The sequence below is a fragment of the Ursus maritimus genome, unplaced genomic scaffold (assembly GCF_017311325.1).
Source record: "Ursus maritimus isolate PB19 unplaced genomic scaffold, ASM1731132v1 scaffold_2, whole genome shotgun sequence".
Taxonomy (NCBI): Eukaryota; Metazoa; Chordata; class Mammalia; order Carnivora; family Ursidae; genus Ursus; species Ursus maritimus.
This window is the reverse complement of record NW_024424452.1, coordinates 70,869,609-70,889,824: the sequence shown is the minus strand read 5'-3', so window position 1 is coordinate 70,889,824 and position 20,216 is coordinate 70,869,609. Positions and strand designations below refer to the sequence as shown.

The following is a 20,216-nucleotide window of genomic DNA, read 5'->3' as shown; positions in this document are numbered from 1 at the left end:
CTACATTTAAACACTTCTTTTGTAAGATGCATTGCGTATGTTCAGTGGTAATCTAAACTTAAATCTGTAACTAATGAACAGAAAAAATTTCAAACTATGAGATGAGCTCCTGTAACTAGGAAAACTACACCTACCAAATTTTACACATCAAGTTAGATTGACTAATGAATACTTCAGAAACAGATCAGTTATCAAGATGAAAAGTGTGCTGAAAAGTGTGCTGCTGTATGTGGAGCCCAAAGTTAACCTTTATTATGTCGAAGAAAAAAATACTCCGATGTCTGTCAGGTGACAAAAGTCAAAAGACTAATAAAATCAAAGGATTTTATATTTGAAGTTATTCTGATATTCTCACCATTTTATCTCCTGAAAACAACTTCCACTCTTTACGGAATGTAGAGTTTATATATTTCCCTTTACTGACACTGTCACAGCTTCATTTCACACAGTGTTTCTGAGAGTTTCTCAAACTTGAGAATCAATTCAGGTGCACAATGTTTTCATTCAAATGCCGTGTGGAACCGGCCAGTAATGTGTACTTGATTTCTCCACTCAATTATCTCAGCAATTGGAAATTTGGAGAAAATTACTTTTTCATAATTTATTTTTGGGGTGTCCACCGTGAGGTGCTAGGCACAGCCCCCATTCCAATGTGTGTAGGGACAGTGCCCCAAGTGCTATTTCCCCCTTATTTTCCCACCAAGATCCTGCTGGAACATGCTCCTGTCTTTCTAAGAGGCAGAGGCAGGGCGGGAGAGGAGGGCAGGGGGAAACTGTGAGGGAGGCCCATTCAAACACCTATTTCTGGATATACAGGACATGCTCTAAAGGCAGTGCACAGACTCTTTTCCAGGAGTCATTTTATCCCGATTAAGACAAAGAATATCCTCAAATGGATATCGAATCCTGGTATGTGCATGGCAACTCGTCTGCTGGCCAAGCACAGCTAGTGATTTGGTTGAAAGACAAAATGTTTATTCTCCTAAAAATCAGTTCAATTTGTATTTCACACATATGAGAAGGATGGAGATTAAAACTGCATTTTACTTCCCAAAATTTAAAGCATAAAAATGTAAACACAATTTCAAGAAAATAAACACCTTTCACTAATGATGTTAATTATTTAAAGTTTTAAAAAATCAGGTAAAACTAAAGTTTGCTGAGGTGGGGACAGAGCTTTATGAACTTTTTTTTTAAGATCACAAGCTCCTTAAATGAAAAAAAAAAAAAAAGAAAGAAAGAGGCTGAGAAAAACAAACTGCCCTTAATAGCTCCTCCCAGCTCCTAATGAGACCTCTGTGAGAGTACTTCTGTTCTTTGATAATTTCCCAGCGTTGTTCAGCCCAGGGTGTTTGTCTGTCTCTTACTATCCTGTAGGACCGTGAAAGACAGCTCCACATGGTAGATCCCCCCCCCCCATCCTACCTACTACTGGGACCGCTGTACCCTTTCCTCCCACTCAACTGTCCTGACATCCATGTGAAGGAAAAGCCTGAGGCTGCGCAGACTATCCAGGGCGGGCTCCCAGCTAACTCAGGAGTGGTTCTGACTAACTCTGCAATAAGGTTATAACCAAGTTGTATCAATTAAACCATGACTCAGAGGAAAGGGGAAATGAATTATATTTAAACCATGGCTTTCGAAGACCTATTTAACTTTAAAAAACAGTAGTTAATTCTGTCCATGAAATTAGCATTTGGACACTTTTCTTAAGCACATTTCTATTATACCAAAAAATACAAATTTTAGACAGAGGAGTTTCCCATGTTACTTGCCTCTACTACCCTTCCAAACTCCCTCGACGTGGCAAAGCACATTTGAACCCAAACTGAAAAATGTTGATTAAGGAGCTCACTTTCCAGAAGATCCAGAGCAAATTCTGCTATTGCTGATATCATCTGACTGGAACCCATTAAGAAATATGGGGGGCAGGTGGGGAGAGCAGAGTAATAAAAATGCTCGGGCTTAAAAAGTAAAATATAATTTTAGTTTTGATTAAATCATCAAATGTGTCAGGGCATACAGTTAAAATAATTATGTTAAAAAAAAGTCCCAAATAGTTGTCTTCTATGGTATTATTACAGCTACCTTTGGATGGGTTCTCTTCTGGAGATGGAGTGGGGGAGAGGAATACAGCTGAATACAAACGAGAAGGGTGAAAAAAATGCTGAACTGAATCTTAAACCTGGAGCCCCTTTCGTTGTACAAATACCTAAACACTTTGACAGTGTGAGGCTCAGCCAGAGATTTAACCTTCATCTTTTATTAGATACTGGAACGTTCTATAGTCAGAAAAGGCTTTAAAAAGAAAGGACTCTTCCTCATTATCTACAACTACCTTCCTTGAGTTTACATGTTGCTTCTAATGAAGGTTTCAGGTGAGACAGTCATAATCTAAATCCAACACAGAAGCCATACATTTCTATAAACAAGTAAGAAAAAATAGGAGTAACCCTATTTAAGTTTTTACTACTAAATTACAAACCTAATTTGAAGTGAAGCTTTAAAAAAGGCAAGCAATCCTCCCAGAACTCACACATTTTTTTGTCTTTATTTTAGGGTCACCTTCCATTCTGTCAGAGCTAATAATTTATGAGAAACTGCCCAATTAAAATATACTTAGGTTCCTTTTTTTTTTTTTTTTTTAAATCTCAAACACACTGAGAGGGAAAAATTTAGTTGCTGGGAAATGTGTAGCCCTTTTAAATATAGGTGTTTATTTTAACTTCTGTGTTTTCATTTTTAATATTTAGCATGGAATTGATCATTCCATGAGTTAATTTATTATCAATCATTTGATTTCATAGTAAGTAAAAATTTTAGTTTTTAAGTATTTACTGAAAGCAAAATATATATATACTAGATCAATTTAAATTAATCCGTATTTGTTCATACTTGTTCGCACCTTCAATTCACCTGAAGTCCATTCTCTAGGATTATACATTGTATAAAATTATATTATGAACTTGAAAACTTTTGTAATTAAGATTCCCCCCTCCAAAAAACACCCAAAAACAAAAACAAGAGGCTCTATTAGGTTTACAAAGACAGCAAGATTAATGTTTGACCCAATTAAAAAAAAAAAAATCAAAAGGTAACAGTAGTCATTTACTAATATTTAACAAACAGCTGGTTTCCCTACTTGACTTCCTATTGGCCTTCTTTCCCTCCCCCACCAGACAGGAAACTGCTTTTGACAACAAATGAATCAGCTAGAAGTTAAAAGGCCAGCAGCCAGCAGCTGATTCTTCATGGTTTCCAATGGCAAGCACTTAGAAAAACTTATCCCCCTCCTCTCCCTCACCGACATCTACGGAAGATTTAAAGTCTATCAGTAGAAAAGATTCATCAAGATTTATGAAAGAAGCTAACAGGTTAGACTATGGAACTGATCTTGTCGGGGAAATAAGGCCTGTAAGTAGAGCCCAGTGGTCCAATCTGTACACAAACTCTCCACCAGAGTGACCCACATTATACACCCTTTGACACTGTCAATGCACACAACTGGAATGTAAGAGTGGAAAATGGTGAGCACACCAAAGGAGTTGTTTTGAATTAACTGTAATGCCCAAAGAATAAAAAAACCAAAAACCAGGACAATTAATATATGAGCTACTTAAAGCTATAGGATATACACATCTAAATACAGTTCCTCTGCCAGCATGTTCAGTATAAATAATGTAGAAGTGTAATTTATCTTTGATTCCACAAATATAAAACTGCTATTAACAGCACCGAAAGCATGAAGATCTTTCAATTAATTTCTAGAAGCTTAATTTATAAAGTAGGTTCAAATGACACATTTACTAAAACATGATTTTTAAAAAGATAACACTCAAAACTTTAAAACATCAACACTCATCCTAGTTTACAAACTTAATTATATGAAATTTAACTATTTTTAGGCCTTATCTTTTACAAGAGGCAGAAGCCTAGAATTATCAATAACCTACTAAAATAAGCATGAATGTGAAACTAAGAACAAAAGTGTATTTACCACAATTATTCCCAACAACGTTTGAGAGATTTCAAGTGCGCCTCTTACCACAATAGCATGAGGAGAATGCACTAAAGGCTTTAGTTCATTCAGGTCATTTTCTGCCTGCAAAAATTGGCATAAAAGAAAAACAGAAATGTCACAAAATGCACATTCCAATATATAATTTTAGCAGCAGTCACACAGCTCTATATGCCCTACTTTACCTTCTCCCAGTCTCCTTCCATGACATGATTTCGGAATTTGGTGGCAGAAGGATGTTCTAAACGACATCCTGACTCTTGCATGAGGAGATCAACAGTCTGGCTGCAGGAGAGATACAGTGTAAAAAAGACCTGGCCAACTTTTAGGATTCACTCTTCTAAATAAACTAATGTCCATAAAAACAGTTGCAAAAGTTTTCAAGCTAACCTCATGATGGAGAAAAAAAAGAAATCAATAGTTTTTTTTTTTTTTTTTACTGTGCTTGGCTCAACAAACTTGCATTTTTAAACGGCCACCGTGATGGAGTTTTATCTAGTTAAGCTAAAAGCCTTCTTGAAACCAGAATCAAAAGAGGTTCTTCCAATTTTTACCATTTAATGCCTCAGAAGTTTAGTGAAGTATAAAATCTCCAAGAACATGTTGTAACCCAGTGGTTAAATAAATAAAAACCAGGATCTCCGTACTAACCACGTTACAACATCTCAAAAGATAGAAACTGTTAGCTCCAGACAAGGAGAGAGAGATGACCTGGGTTAGGGAAGGGCCTTACATCCAGAAGTGATGTTTGCACAGAAATTCTACTAGGTCAATCTTTAAAATTAAAATAAATTCAGCATCAAAAATCACTCTCTTTCTCTCTATACTAAAAATAGCAAATTTACTATGGTGTAGGATCCAAACAGTCACGAGTTATTTCCTCCTGCTGCTGTCAGCTTGCTTCTTGTCTCAGTAACATGTTCTGTTAGCATTTACAAAATCTGTTTTCATACTAATCCTTCTCCTTAGGGAACAAAGTGAAATCTTTCTAAAATCTATTTCTCTTTGAGAGCTAAAAAGATTTACCAAATGCAGTTTGTCTCATCAGATATTTTGATACCTAAGAATCTCTATCAGTTTTCCCTATTTGTGTTTATGTTTTGATGCTTTTTCATTCAGCTGTTTATTTTTCAGCTAAACAGAGCGAGATCTGCCAGAGAATCAAAATACTTAGGTCACCTTTAAAAAGTGCTCCCCTCACTCCCCCCTCCCCCAGAACAAATCTGTAAATGCAAAACTACACCTGGGCTACTAGCCCTGAGAGCTGCTTTTGGCCTAGGCTTTGAAGCTAGGACACGGACTGCTGCATGTTTGCCCTCTTGGTCTTACTTACTCTGGCTCTGCTTCACCCACCACCAGGACCCCACCTCCCCCCACCTCCCACCCCCTCGATTTTCCTTTGTGTATACCGATCGGTGGGTTCACCCTATTTTAGGTGCACAAGGCCACCTACGTTGTATTTGAAAATAAACGATTCTCCAGATCGGAGGTCCCTTTTTCACAGGCACTTTCTTGGTACTAAAGTGGGATTTCGTACGGGTTAGTGGTAGGCCTCTTGCACATACACAAGGGCCTTTAAATGACATCAACAGGGTATTTCACTCGATAGCTCCCATCAGATTTATTCCACAACCTCCTTCCAAATTCTCCCAGCCCCTCAGTTCCCATGAACACTTGTAGGCGATTGTCTTTCCTGATTGGTGGTTGGCCTGGGTTGTCTGTCATAGCTGGGGGTGGGGAGGTGTCCCACAAAGATGCCTCTGAGATATACTTGAAAAACAAATCCTCCAAGGTTCATTATTTCCAGCAGCTCGAACGCACCCCTCCCCCACCACGCAGAGACACACTCCCGCATCTGTCTTTATTGACAGGCAATTCAGCTCCGAAGGTGTGCGGGCAGGGGGTAATGTCCGGGCTTCCTGTCCCCCTCCCCGAGCCCGCCACCGCCTGGCTCCGTCTCACGATCCGCCGGGCCCATCCATCTCCCCTCTTCCCCTGCAGGTCAGCTGCTCCCCCTGGTCCTCCCCGGGCCCAGGCCCTGCGGGCCCAGCACGAATTCTCTCCCGGGCCGAGCTCCGTCCGGCCCCCCTCCCCCACGCGGCCTCCGGCACTCGGTCCGTCCACACTAGCCGCCTGGAAAGGACACTTACTTGAGCCCTAAGCCATTCAAGTGCTGTCCTATTAGCCTAATGACATCCTCGTCGGACTGGGAGAGCCGCTTCTTCTTCTTGAGGCTGCTGCCCAGCTCCGGAGTAGCCGAGGAGGCGGCGGCGGCGGCGGCCGAGGCGGCTGCGGTGGCGGCGGCGGCGGCCCCGCCGGGGACCCCGTTATTGACATTCAGGCTGTTGCTATTGTTGCTGGCGGCGGAGGGGGCGGAAGGCAGCAGCCCGTTGGCGTGGGCCAGGTCCCCCGCGGACGACGACGACGAGGGGGACGACTCCCCGTTCTGGGCCGACAGGCAGGCCAGCTCCTGGGTCTGTCCCTGGCCCCCGCCGCCCCCTCCGCCGCCGCCGCCGCCGCCGCCGCCTCCTCCTCCTCCTCCTGCCCCGTTGGCCTGCATGATGCTGCCGCTGACCAGGCTGTGGCCGCTACTTCGGTGGGGGGCGGCGGCGGGGGCAGCGGCCGGGGGCAGTCCCACCACCACCACCACGGAGGAGGAGGAGGAGGAGGAGGACGACGACGACGACGACGACGACGAGGACGACGAGGACGGAGGGGAGAGGCCTGCTCTGCCTGCCGAAGCCCCGGGCTCTCCTGCTCCCTCCGCCGCCGAGGCTCGGGGTTTCTTCCGCGGGGGCGGGGAGGCTCCGCCGGCGTCCGAGTCGGAGGAGGAGGAAGCGGAGGCCAGAGTTTCCTCGCCGAGAGAGGCCGTGGTGGGAAGCCGGCGGGGCGAGGCGGGGGCCGGGGGAGGGTCGGGGCGAGGGGCCGGGGCCGGGGGCGGGAGGGGTCGGGGCCGGGGCGGGAGGAGGGGCGGGAGGAGGGAAGAGGAGGAGAGGGGAGCAGGAGGGGGCCTTCCTCCCCCCCAGGCGGCTCGGAGCGCGGCGGGGCGCGCCGGCCCCGCGGGCGGCGGTGGGGCGCGGGGCCCGCCGCGGGCTGAGCCCCGGCGCTGGCGGCGGCGGCGGCGGCGGGCGGCGGCGGAGGCAGCGGCCGCCTCGGCGCTCGGTGGCTGCGCTCCGCTCCCTGGTGTGTTGATTCTTCCCCCAGCTGCTGCCTAATGGAGTCCAGGCGCTCGCGTCACAGGAAATGCCTATACTGCCCTCCTCACTCACTTCCGGTGGCAGGTATGGAACCTATGGGGGGCTTGTCAGCCGGCACGTGTGTGGGGCGGCCGGGCCTCGCGGCTGGCGGCGGACGGCGGGCGGCCCCGACCCCGACCCCGACCTCGGCCCCGACCCCGGTCCCCCCGACCCCGGTCCCCCGGCTCTCGGCCTCCCCGACGGCCACTTTGGCAGGAGTAAGTGCGGCCGCCCCAGGCCCGGCGCGGGTTGGCGCGGGCCGGGGTCGCGGCAGGGGTCTGGGGGCCCGGGGTCGAGGGCGTCGGGGCCGGAGTCAGGGGCGTCGGGGCTAGGGAATGGGGGGTCGGTGTCGACGCAGGCCAGGTCAGGGTCGAGGGGGTAGCGGCCGGGGGCGGGCCTGGGGCGTCGGGGTCGGCGCGGGTTGGGGTCGGGGCCGTCGGGGCGGGGGTCAGGGGGACCGGGAGCGTCGGGGCCGGGGTCTGGGCAGGTCGGGATCCGCGCAGGGCAGGTCGGGGTCGCGGTCTAGCGGGTCGGGGCCGGGGTCTGGGGGGTCGGGGGCGACGGGGCGTCGTGACTCGGACGTGGAGGCACAGGGCGGGCGGCCCCGGCGGCTCACCCAGCGGTCACCCGGACCGAAACCGGGGTGAACAACCTCCTCGTCTTTGTGTGGTGAAACCCGAATTTCCGAGCGGCGCCCCGCAGTCGCGCCCGGGCCACCGCCCGGGGCCTGGGGCGGTGGGCAGACAGGAGCCCGCGCTCTCCCAGGGGAGGTGGGCTGCTGAGGGAGAGCGGGATGTGCGCGGACACTGGGTCCCCAGGAGACGGAGCCCGCGGGCACCTGCCCGGGGGCAGCCCCTCTCCCAGCCGCCTCCGCCGAACGTGCATCCCGAGCAGGGTTTAGACTTTGCTTGAGATCCAGGCTTGACATTTTTAGGTGAAACGTGAGGGTTCCGTGTCACTGTGACGTGCCAATTTGTGTGCATGCAGAAATGCAGCAACAAAGACTGGGCTGAACCCTGACCATCAGTGAAGGGTCTGCATTACCCAGACTATTGTGGATACGGGTGTGTGGCTAGTGGCGTGTACACCTGTGTACAAACATTTTCTCAGAAATTAAAAAAATCTTCCTCTGAAGTAGTTTCCCTGTGGAAAAAAACCATAGATTCAACTGATGGACCTTCTATCTCTGAAATTTGCAGTCTTAATAACTCAAGGTAACTTTAGAGAGGCCTTGGGAGATGGTCCCTTTTAGATTCAGAAAAATGATAAAAAATGATGCTTATAGAGAAATTAGTGAAAGAATCCTGAGCTCTATGGGCCCTCAGACGGGAAGAAGGGAGAGGAAGTCCAATCCAGAGACTCAGCTTTGTAGTTCTCATCTCTTAAATATGCTTCCAGGTGGCGGTATAATTGCAAGGTGACTCACGCTGGATGTTTTTATTCTCCTGAGACAGACGGAGTGCCAGGTGAGGATCAGAGGGCACTGTCATCGTGTCCAGCAGAGCCTGAATTACTGGATGCTGGACACCTTCAGAGGTCCCCCATGTGTCTGCGCTTTACAATCTTATTATTAAAAGTGTTATTGCTGATACAAAATTTAATTTTTGCAAAGTTACTTATTGGTTAGGCTCATAACAGTATTGAAGACAAGCTTCTCAATAAAGTGTATAGCTTTCATAAAGGAAATAATTACTTAGTGGTTGCTGCAGGTGAGACCCACACTTCATTAACAAAAGTAAAAGGACGAAAAGAAACAGAAACGGCTCAGTTGTCTAAACTTAATATGTATATCGCAGCTTTTCTATTTTTTTTATATGATCCAGACTGCTCTTGTTAGAATTCTGAATTTTATGAGGTCTGTGCTGAAATAGAGCTGGAGAACCTGGTGTCTGAGCTCTGGGTGTTTTTAGAGCCGGTTTCAAGTCCATTTGTAGATGTTCTGGAATTGCACTCTGCACAATCAGAGACCATCAGTCACAGTGTTATTACCTGCAGGATGAAATCCAGAGTCTGCCTTGCTCTCTGCAAACTGACCTCAGACTTTCTTTTGACTTTATCCCTTACCACTCCCTTTATGAACCCCTCATGACTGTCCCCCCACGTGTGCTGGGTTCATTTCATCTTTTGAGTCTCTACCTTTCTGATTCCAGTTCATCTTTCAAGATTCGGCTTGTTTTGGGGCCTCATCAGGGGAGCCTTGCCTGACTTCAGCCTCCTGGCCCTCGGGGTGAGTATCACTTACGTAGGCCTTCAATTCTGAAGGCTGTTCATAATCTTTGCTAATTTACTAAGACCCCTTCTTCAAGTCAGCAGAGAGGAGCCTTTCTAGACCTCTGTCCCCAAAGGTATAGAAGCATAGGAAATATCCAAGTAAAACACCCATAGGAAAGGTAATTATGATTTTGTGAAAGTTTTGTTTCACTGACAGATGCATATCTATGCTTCACAAAGTAAAATTTATTTCTTCTGTAGGACATTCTCAAAAAAGTTTAAGAGACACTCATCTAGGACAGCCCTGACTGACAAAAGGACAAGACATAGATGTTAGATACTGGAATGCAAATTACTAGTACTGTCCAAGGCAGTGTCTAACTGGAAAAATTAAATAGCTACTGGATTTAAAAAAAGCTGAGGTACTATGTGTGTTTATAATAAAACATAAAACCACATTTTCACAAAAGTCTTTTTTAAAAAAATTATTTGAGAGAGAGAGAGAGAGAGAGAGAAAGAGCGCACATAAGTTAGGGGGTGAGGAGGAGGGGAAGATGGAGAGGGAGAAGCAGACTCGCCACTGAGCAGGGAGCCTGACACGGGGCTGGATCCCAGGACCCTGTGGTCATAACTTGAGCCAAAAGCAGACACTTAACTGACTGAGCCATTCTGGTGCTCCAGAAAAGTCTTTCTTTTTAAGATTTTTTAAATGATCTGTACACTCAGCATCGGGCTTGATCTCGCAACCCCACGATCAAGCATCGCAGGCTCCACCGACTGAGCCAGCCAGGTTCCCCTTTCACAAAAGTCTTTGTGAAGCTAGTAAAGACTCTTTTTCTGTTATAGTGTGAGTTTGGTATCTCAGCCTTGTACTTAGCAACATCAGTATTACTCAATTCATTAAATTTTTGTTAGGAAAAGGTAGTTTTCATGATCTCGGGTATTCCTGGGAGGGCATATATCTATCTCTACCTTCCGTCCTGGCTCTTCTTTGTTGATGGTTCTGAAATTGGCGAGCTGGCCCTGGACTTGGGGGGGCCAGGGAGAATCCAGGATGGAGCACAGTGCTCGGAGTCAGAACGCTTGGCCCACTGACCTTGGGTGAGTCGTTCAACATCCCTACCCTGCACATATGCCATCCGGTAGGTGCAGAAAGTGACGCCCGCCTACCTGCTGAGTTGGTTTGGGGGTCAGATGAGAGAACAAATAGATATTGGAAAAATGCTCCGTCGAAAGATTTCAAAATAGAGTTTAACTCCTCCATCATTTCAAAAAGGATTTGAGGCAACTGAGTGCAAAGATGTAAGATGGCTTTGTTGTTGTTAATATTTCTGAGCCGTGGATTCTGTGGTCATTTTTTTTTAACCCCGACTCGGACACATGACTGTGTTCCTGTGGACCCCGAGGCAGACAGCTCTGAATGTCATGCTTCCTGTTGATCTTCAGGAGCGGGGAGCTTCCAGTACCTGAGGAATAAGCTGGCATTCGTACCCGCCGTCCCATGCATGTATCTCCGGCGCCGCGTCTGCTTCCCCATCTGCAAACCTCTCATCCCTGCCACGAGCCGTCAGTGCACACCTGCCAGTGGATGGGGTGACAGCAGGCCGATCTAAGTGCAAGGACAGGACTCCTGCTTTGCCACAGGAACCCTTCCTCTCAGAAGTGAACAGAGAGCAGTGTTTGCCTTCCTCAGCTGCAAGCAGCCCTTTCTCAAGCCGTTGCTGAGACCCAGTGGCTGTACATCAGTGTCTCGGGAGATTTTTTGAAGGAACTGAAGGGAACCAAGGGGACTAGATTGTCCTTTTCCAAGCACGCACCTGCGATAGACTGGAGTAGCTTGTGCTTGCGACCCTCCCTTTGGGGCAGGCCACACTGCGACACCACATAGGACGCTGAGCTTCGTGTACAAAGATATTCCCTGAAGTGCTGTGTGTAAAAGCAGAAAAATGTGGCAGGGGCCCGTGCTGATCTGGAAACAGCATCAAGATCTATTATTAAGGGGGCGCCTGGGTGGCTCAGTCTGTTAGGCGTCTGCCTTCGGCTCAGGTCATGATCTCAGCGTCCTGGGATCAAGCCCCACGTCAGGCTCCCTGCTCAGCGGGGAGTCTGCTTCTCCCTCTCCCTCTGTTCCCCTCACTCGTGTGCATCTGCGCTCCCTCCCTCAAATAAATGAATAAAATCTATAAAAGAAAAGATAACATTAAGTAAAAAACACACATCACAAAACTGCGTGATAGGATTCCTTTTAGTAAATAAATCAATGTACACGCATACGTTATTTTTCTGGTAGGATAGAAAAGCAGAAAGCTTGGGGGGGAAGGACTGCAGTGGTGAGAAGGGGGCTATTTTTTCCCTTTGATACTTCGTTCGGTGTTTGCATTTTCTAACGCTAAGTATTTTTTTCAAGTGTCATTTTAATTTTGCTCTCTTTTTTTGTATTAATGTTACATTTTTAAAGTGCTCATGTTTTTCAAAGTACACTCAAAAACCATCGAAACCGTCATGAGAATTTAGTCCTAATAAAAACATGCCACATAAAGCAGTGTTGTGCATATTTAATTGACATTAAATACATACATATATATATTCAAATCTCCTTTTCATTACCTCTACTCCCTGTGTCCTCAGACTGCTCACTTTGCACACACACACCCTCTCTCTCATTTGGTTAAATTCATCTGGGGAATAAAGGGCAAAAAGACATTCCTATTTATTAACTTTGAAAAGTAGCTAAATAATTAATAGCCCCTTGAGTCTGCATGGTAGACAACAGGCCCTTTGGGCAGCCTTCCTCATTCTCAGTTTCATGTGTGCTGTTCATTCCTCTGGCATTATGATGATCACAAAGAATAGTCAACGGTGAAACACAATTATGAGCGTTAACAAGAAAGAAGTTCTAATTATGAGAAAAAATGTTTTCAGAATGTATGCACAGGGCATATAGAATTAATGGTCTAATGGCTACACTTTTAAAAAATTAAAAATTTTAATATTTTAATTCTCTGGACCTCTTCAGTTAATTATTTTTATTTAGAAATCATGCTCCTTATTAAATAATACTAAGTGTATAGGCGAATGTGAAGCATTATAATAGCCTCAATTTTTTTTTTTTTTTTAAGATTTTATTTATTTATTTGACAGAGACAGAGACAGCCAGCGAGAGAGGGAACACAAGCAGGGGGAGCGGGAGAGGAAGAAGCAGGCTCATAGCGGAGGAGCCTGATGTGGGGCTCGATCCCAGAACGCCAGGATCACGCCCTGAGCCGAAGGCAGACGCTTAACCGCTGTGCCACCCAGGCGCCCCAATAGCCTCAATTTTTAAGAAAAAACTTGCTTGAATGAGCCCATGGGTGCCAGTCATTAACAACAAAAGAGCAAAATCGTAGCTCTTAGCTTTTTTTTGTGGTGCATAGAGCCATGCTAGGCTAAATCAAGACTAGCAGTTGAGGGGCACTTGGGGGTCTCAGTCAGTTAGGCATCTGACTCTTGATTTTGGCTCAGGTCATGATCTCAGGGTCGTGAGCTCAAGGCCCATGTTGGGCTCCTCACTCAGCGGGGAGCCTGCTTGCCTCTCTCCCTTGGCCCCTCCCCTGCTCATGCTCACTCTCTCTCTCTCAAATAAAATATGTAAAAAAAAAAAAGGAAAGCCTGGCATTTGAGGGGATTGCTGGTCTCTTGAGTGTGAGTAGGGTTTGTATCCTCGTACAGAGGAGCGGCCTTTCTGTATTCATTTCTGAAATATAAGGATGTCCACTTTCCTGCAACACCTCTGACCTCTTATCAGAATATTTTTTCCTTATCCCCAAATTATTGACAAATACTGTTCTGTGGGAAATATGGTAATAGCTAGAGCTAGATGTGTTTGAAAGGTTTAGCCACAGAGTTTCAGCAACACTGTTCCGTTCCCTTTGGTTTCTTAGAGCCCACCCTTCCCGTTCTTTCTTTCTGGTGGTAGCATGGGTCCGAGGCAGGGCTTCTGTAGTCCTAGAGTAACACTAAGGGCCAACACCGGGCATTGTTCTAAATGCTGTACACATACTGTACTATTTTAATCTCAACAACCTTGCGTATACTGTTACCTGTATTTCACAGGTGACATACTGAAGCGTAGGACATTAGAGGTCACGTGGCTGGTGTGCAGGGGAGATGTGTGCACAGGCTTCAGTGCTGTGTGCTCGACTCCTCCGCTATTCAGAGAGGCCTGGTATTAGTCTGAAAAGTGCCCACTGTTGAAGTTCCTAGGGGTCAGAAGAAGAAATGGAGCAAGTCCTATAAATTAATTTTTTACCCTTGCCCTTTTAGTGGGTGTGAATCCTTGTTCCCTGCCCGTGAAACCTTTACTGTTTCATTAGCCTGGTTATAGATAAGTGCACCTGGAGGGAGGGCAGCGAAAGGTTGTCCTTCCTCCAAGACAACCAGGACATCCAGCTACTGCAGGGATCAGAGAACCACCTCGTCTCTCCGAGAATTCCTTGTTGAAATGCCTTGTTTTGCTAGGTGCAACCTGGAGATGTGCTTCTCCATAGAGTGGCTTCACTGGGAAGTGGTGAGTGAATGAGGCAAGCCCCAGACCTGGAGGGCTTCTTGGGAGACACGCTGGGTCAGGAGGCCCCAGCCAGGTTATTTCTTTCTTTTTTTTTTTTTTTTTTAAGATTTTATTTATTTATTTGACAGAGAGAGAGAGACAGCCAGCGAGAGAGGGAACACAAGCAGGGGGAGTGGGAAAGGAAGAAGCAGGCTCGTAGCGGAGGAGCCTGATGTGGGACTCGATCCCGGAACGCCGGGATCACGCCCTGAGCCGAAGGCAGGCGCTTAACCGCTGTGCCACCCAGGCGCCCCATCAGCCAGGTTATTTCTGCAACCGCTCGTCGCTCGCGGCTGTCTCATGAGGGCTTCTAGACTGAAAGCCCGTATGAGTCCAGGATCTTGGAGTAAGAAAGGGCCAGACTTGTTTTATGCAGGAATTCACAGCTAAATACTCCACCAGCAGCTCCAGCCGTCGGTGGGCTAAGGGAGCCAGAGACCTCTCACTGAGATGAGGCTGGACAGCACAGCATCAGTATCTAGGGACAGACAGATAGGGTTAGCTTGGGCAGGCTGTGGGAGCTTCTGTTAGGGGTCCGCTCTTCGAGGGAGGGCCTGGGCCGTGTAGAGCCCTTTCATCGGCATACCCCCCAGAGGGTGTTGGATCAATGATTGCTCCTTCATATCTAAGTCCCTAGTAAAATTTCCTATTTATCTGCTGCTCTGAGAGTAGGTACTCTGTTTTCTGTGCTGCTCAGTGTGCAGATGCGATGTGTGTCCCGTTTCAGATACTCTGCTTGATAAGAAGGGAACGGCCAAGACGACTTGTTGAGGTCCCGGTAGCCTTAAGGGTTCAGTGTTGATGGTTTCCATTGACACTACATAGTATTTGATTCAGTTGAGGAGGGGTTGAAGAGAGGAGTCACAGCCCCAAAGCATAACACCTTGGCTCTGCTGAAGCTTTAAAAAAGGTGTTATTATACAAGATTTTAAACATACGCAAAAGTATGTTTAAGACCCTTGGACTGTGCAAGTCCACTTAAATGCGGATTTTTTTCGATAAATTGATCACGGTCCTGTAAATGCATTTTCTCTTCCTTATGATTTTCTTAATAGCATTTTCTTTTCTCCAGCTTACTTCGTTGTAAGAATTCAATGCATAATACATGTAACATACAAAATATGTGTCCATCAACTATTTATGTTCTAGGTAAGGCTTCCGGTGAACTGTAAGTGATTAGCAGTTAAGCTTTGGGGGAGTCAGAGGTTATACATGGTTTCTTGACTGTGGAGGGAGTCAGTGCCCCCAACCCCCATGTTGTTCACAGGTCAGCTGTATAGCGATCCCCACGTACCCACTGTCCAGCTACGCCAGCCATCAACTCCTCTATTCTTGTACCGTCCTCCCTCTTCAGATTATTTTGAAACAAATCCAAGATATTATTTTATTTATAATGTATGTATTTATACTTCAGTACATAGCTCTAAATGATAAGAACTCTTATCGAAAACATTGATGCAAAACCATCATCTCACCTGAACAATTATTACTTATCATCAAATATGCAGTTAAATTTTTTTTATTATGATATGTTAGTCACCATACTCACAAATTCTTTTTTAACATCGGGCTTGTGTGAAGCAAAATCCAATAAGCTCTACACATTAAATTTGGCTGATACATTTCTCAAGTCTCTTTTTTTAGGAAACATTGTTATGAAAGCATAATAAACAGAGAAGAGTGCACAAATCCGTACGTGTACAACTCAGTGACTTTTTTTCTGTGAGACCACCACCCATGTCATGAAATAGAACATTGCCCAGACCTCAACGACATCTTACTGTAGTTTTAATTTGCATTTTTCTGATGACTAATCACATTGAGCCCTTTTAAAATATTTTTTAGTGGGGGCATTGGGATATTCTTTTTTATGAAGTGCCTTTTCAAGTCTTTTGCTTCTCCCTCCTTTTAAAATTGTGTTTCCTTTTTCTTATTGATTTGTGGAATTCTTTATGTATTCTGAATATGCTTTGTTGGATACATGTACTGCAAATTTCTTCTCCCACTGTGTGGTTTGCTTTTGCTCTCTTAATGGTGTCTTGATGAGCAGAAGTTCTTAATGAAATCCAATTCATCAATTGTTCCCTTTATGGTTTGTGCTTTTCGTGTCCTACTTTAGAAGTCATTCCCTGTCCTCAAGGGCATGAAGATGCTCTCCTAAGATATCCTCTGGAAGTTTCAATGTCTTGCCTTACTAGGGAATGTCTACAGTCCTCCTAGAATTTAGTTTTTTTTTAAGCTTATTTATTTAAGTAATCTCAAGACCCAATGTGAGGCTTGAACTCACAACCCCGAGACCAAGAGTCACATGCCCTTCCGACTGAGCCAGCCAGGCACCCCTAAAATTTAGTTTTGGGACTGGTGTGAGGTAGGGGTCAAGGCTCATTTGTTTTTCCATGTTTATATCCAGATCGCCCAGCACCATTTTGAAAAGACCATTCCTTCCTCTCTCCTGTGCAGTGTGGTGTCATTATCAAAAATTAGAGGTCTGTACATGTGTGGGTCTGTTTCTAAACCCTCTTTGTTTTATTGGTCCATTCGTGTATCTTTATGCTTTTGCTGACAAATGTTTCTGCTAATACCATACTGACTTAATTGCTGTAATTTTATAAGTTTTGCCATCTGGTAGTGTAAATCTTTCAACTGTGTTTTTCTTTGTCAAGATCGCCTTGGCTCTTCTGGCCCTTTGCATTTTATAGAAAAAATGGAGTCATCTTGTCAGTTTCCATAAAAATTTGCTGAGTTTTTGACTGGAATTGAATAAAATCTGTTGACCAACTTGGGGAAAACAAATATCTTTATATTGTACCTTTGTGCCTAGGAATGGCATGCTTTCCCATTAATATAGGTCTTCCTAAGTTTTTCTTCACAATGTTTCTGGATTCTCTGTATTCTCTGGAGAAGTCTTGCACATCTTTTATCAGATTTATTCCTATGTGTTGGATTTTTTTTTAATGCTAATGGAAGTGCTATCATGTTTAAAATTTTGTTTTCCTCTCCTCGTTCTAATGTTAAGATTATTGACAGGTAGTTCATCATCAGGATAAATTCAAAGTCCTATATCAGAACTATTTTTTAGTCTTGAACCTAGCATGTTTTGACAGCTTATACTTGCTTTCCACTTACAAATAATTTAACAATACAACTGGTTTTTCATTCTTTTGAAGGATCAGACTCAAACTCTCCCTTTGGAAGAATCGGGAAGAGGGTGGCTCCAGAAATCTAGTTAGGTGAGGAACGAAGGATTCTCCTGGGAAGAATCCATCTTAAGGGAATGGGAGCCAGGCTGGACCTACTTGACCCTGTAACAAAGCCCTTCCCCGAGGGAGGGAGACCGTGTGGTGTCTGTCACTCATTTGTCTTCCAGCCTGGGTGTCCACAACTCATATCTTAGTCCTGGGAGGACACTGTGGGGAAGGGAGGGCTGCAGGTAAAAAATGGAAAGAACTCTTTTACTTTTATTAATTTTTTTCAAATTTTTATTTAAATTCCAGTTAGTTAACATATAGTGTAATATTGGTTTCAGGAGTAGAATTAATTCAGTGATTCATCACTTATATATGATGACACCCAGTGCTCATCAAAACAGGTGTCCTCCGTAATTTCCATCAGCCATCTGGCCCATCCCCCACCCGCCTCCCTCTATCACCCCTCAGTTTGTTCTCTTTCTCTTATGGTTTGTTTCCACCCCCCCCTCTTTTTTCCCCCTCCCATATGTTCATATGTTTTGTTGGTAAATAACTCCTTTAGTGATAATTTCAGAAAACACTGGGTGTAATCTCTTAGGTAGTGTATTACAACAGGAGGGTATTGTCCCTTACCTCACAGCAGAGCTCTTGTCGCTTTGGGTGTTTGAGGTGGGACTTAGCCTCGGCTTCCCCAGTGCCAGCAGTGGTGGTAGGAACAACGGGTTCCACTTCTTGGCCACTTGCCATGTGCTAGGTACTGTTCTGACTACTTTATAAATATTAATTCCTTGTATTGTCCCATTATTTTACCAGGGTGGAAACTGAGGCACAGAGAGGCTGGATAACTTGCCCCAGGTCTCAGAGCTCACGGATGGCCAAGCCAGGATTCAAAGCCAAGCTGGCAGGTCCCAGAGCCCGTGCTGTTGACAGGATGTGGCCGCTCTGGTGGCAGCAGGAGATAGGGGCTAGAGTAGGAGAGCAGGGGTGGAGTGAAGAGCCTGTAGTGTGCCTGGTGGAGAGCCCCTGTGAGATTTCCCTGGAGGACCATGAGAAATAGCTTGGGGTGGGGCGGGGGCTGCTTTCGAGAGGGCTAAATTAAGCAGTTTAAAGTCAAGAGAAGTAAAGCAGGTGAGGTCATCATAATTTGACCATTCGATCAGATTTACAGACTTAGGAAACCTTACATTGATTTGTTTTTTCATTTTATCACCTGAAAATTTCCTTGGAGTAAGTGGAATCATGACTTGTGGTCTGTTCTTTCTCTGAGGTGACAGGCACATCTATATTTAGACCAATAGTCATGCGTCTGTGGTGATGGATGAGCGTGTGGCTCCAAACACGGCTGTGCGTGCAAGTCATAGCACGTGTGTCTTTAGGAACAGAGAAATCACCAGCCTGGTAGGTCCGATGCACATGTATCAGAGGGACTTCGCTCCAGACTTATTGACGAAGCGGGTGCACTGTGGTGGCGCCCGGACCGAAGCTTCCCAGCTGGGCCAGGGTCACAGGCACATGGGCCGCGTCTGCGCAGAAGGCCCTTAGGGCTTCACAGGCCCCCCGCACAAGACCATTGATTCTGATGGGATTGCTTTAACCTCGTCCTTTCTCTCCCCTCCCACATCTCGTGTGTCATGAAGCTCCGTTGATTCTACCCTTTTAACAGCTTTCCATCTGTCTCCTCTTTTCCTTCTCTGTTGCTGCTGGGAGTTGCGATCCCGGATGTGTTTTCACCTGGATTGGACGATAACCTCCTGCATGTTTTGCTCTTTTCTGTCTTAGTTGCCTTTGCTGCCACCAGAATTATCTTTGTAAACAGAAAGCCATCATGTCACGTCCCTCCTTAAAAATACGTGGATGGCTCCCACTGCTCCGAGGGCTGAAATCCAACGTGCAGAGATAGATCTAGGCAGCTCCTTACGAACTGGCCTCTGCCTCTCTTTCCAGGCCCTGTCTCCCTCCTGCCTGCGCCGGGGGCTCCCAGAGCCCATGGTCTGCTTCCATACGTGGTGCCTCGTTGTGTTGTCCTCCCATGGGGTGCCTTCCCCGGCACCCCTCTTCTCTTCTTTGCCCATCTGGCTAGCCCTTCACTTTCCTTAGAGATTGTTCTTACAGTCGTCTTGAGCGGACAGCTCAATGCAGTTCCAGAAGCATGGGATAAATGTCTGCCTTCCCTGCTAGACTCGAGTCCGTGCGGGTTTATTCCTCACCACATGTCCAGCGCACCACAGGCACCTCGTAGCTGTCTGTCTGCTCAAGGCCTTCTTCCCTTCATCCAGCCATCTATTCGTTCCTTCGACTAATACTCCCCGAGCACTTGTATGCAAGGCACTGTTCTAGCTGCTGGAAATACTCCATGACAAAACAGAAAATGCTCATTTCCACGGAGCTCATATCCTAGTGAGAGAAGGCAGGCAAGGGAGACAGAAACAAACAGAAATAAATCAGGTGGTGTGAAGCGCAAGGCAGAGGAGCAGAGCAGGGTCACGAGACACACCGTGTGTGGGTAAATACTCGGAGGGCCAGAGAGGGCCTCTTTGAGGGGCGCCCTGGAGGCTGAGAGTTCAGCCAACCACCCCTGCGAAGATCAGGGTAAAGAGCATTGCAGGCAGAGGGAACAGATAATACAAAGGCCTCAGGCTAACAACAAGCGACTTAGAGCAAGCACTGGTGACCTGACGCCAGGGCGGTCACAGGGTGCGGCGGAGAAAATGCCTCTAAGAGACAAGTAGAGAGAAAGGTCATGGCCGGTTTTGGAGTCAAAGGTAATTCCTTCTCTGAAACATACTGGGTACTTGCTGGCAGCTGCCAGTGGCAGAATGAAGGGCCCGGTTGTTCACAGCTGATGCACAGAGGCGCTTACGAAGGTCGGTGCCGAATCCCCCCCCCCCGCCACGTCACCTGGGGCCCGCCTGCTTGTGGGTCTGTCTGTAACGTCAGGATGACCCATGTGTAGGAGCTGCGAGGTTTTAATTTCTCTT

General features: G+C 46.2%; 1 protein-coding gene across 3 annotated transcripts in view; it reads right to left on the bottom strand.

The window, feature by feature from the left end:
• The window catches only part of WDR26 (WD repeat domain 26), a 41,630-nt gene extending 35,012 nt beyond the window's left edge, over positions 1–6,618 (bottom strand). Inside the window, exons 1-3 of one of the 3 annotated variants that reach the window (XM_040636132.1) lie at positions 6,169–6,618; positions 4,204–4,303; positions 3,998–4,102 (exon numbers count right to left, since the gene is read on the bottom strand). In XM_040636132.1, the coding sequence (XP_040492066.1) occupies positions 3,998–4,102; positions 4,204–4,303; positions 6,169–6,578 (615 nt within the window). In that variant the 5' untranslated portion in view covers positions 6,579–6,618. The remainder of the gene's footprint in view (positions 1–3,997; positions 4,103–4,203; positions 4,304–6,168) is intronic. The other 2 variants (XM_040636131.1, XM_008697428.2) reach the window with 2 other exon arrangements.
• Between the last annotated feature and the right edge of the window lie 13,598 nt (positions 6,619–20,216).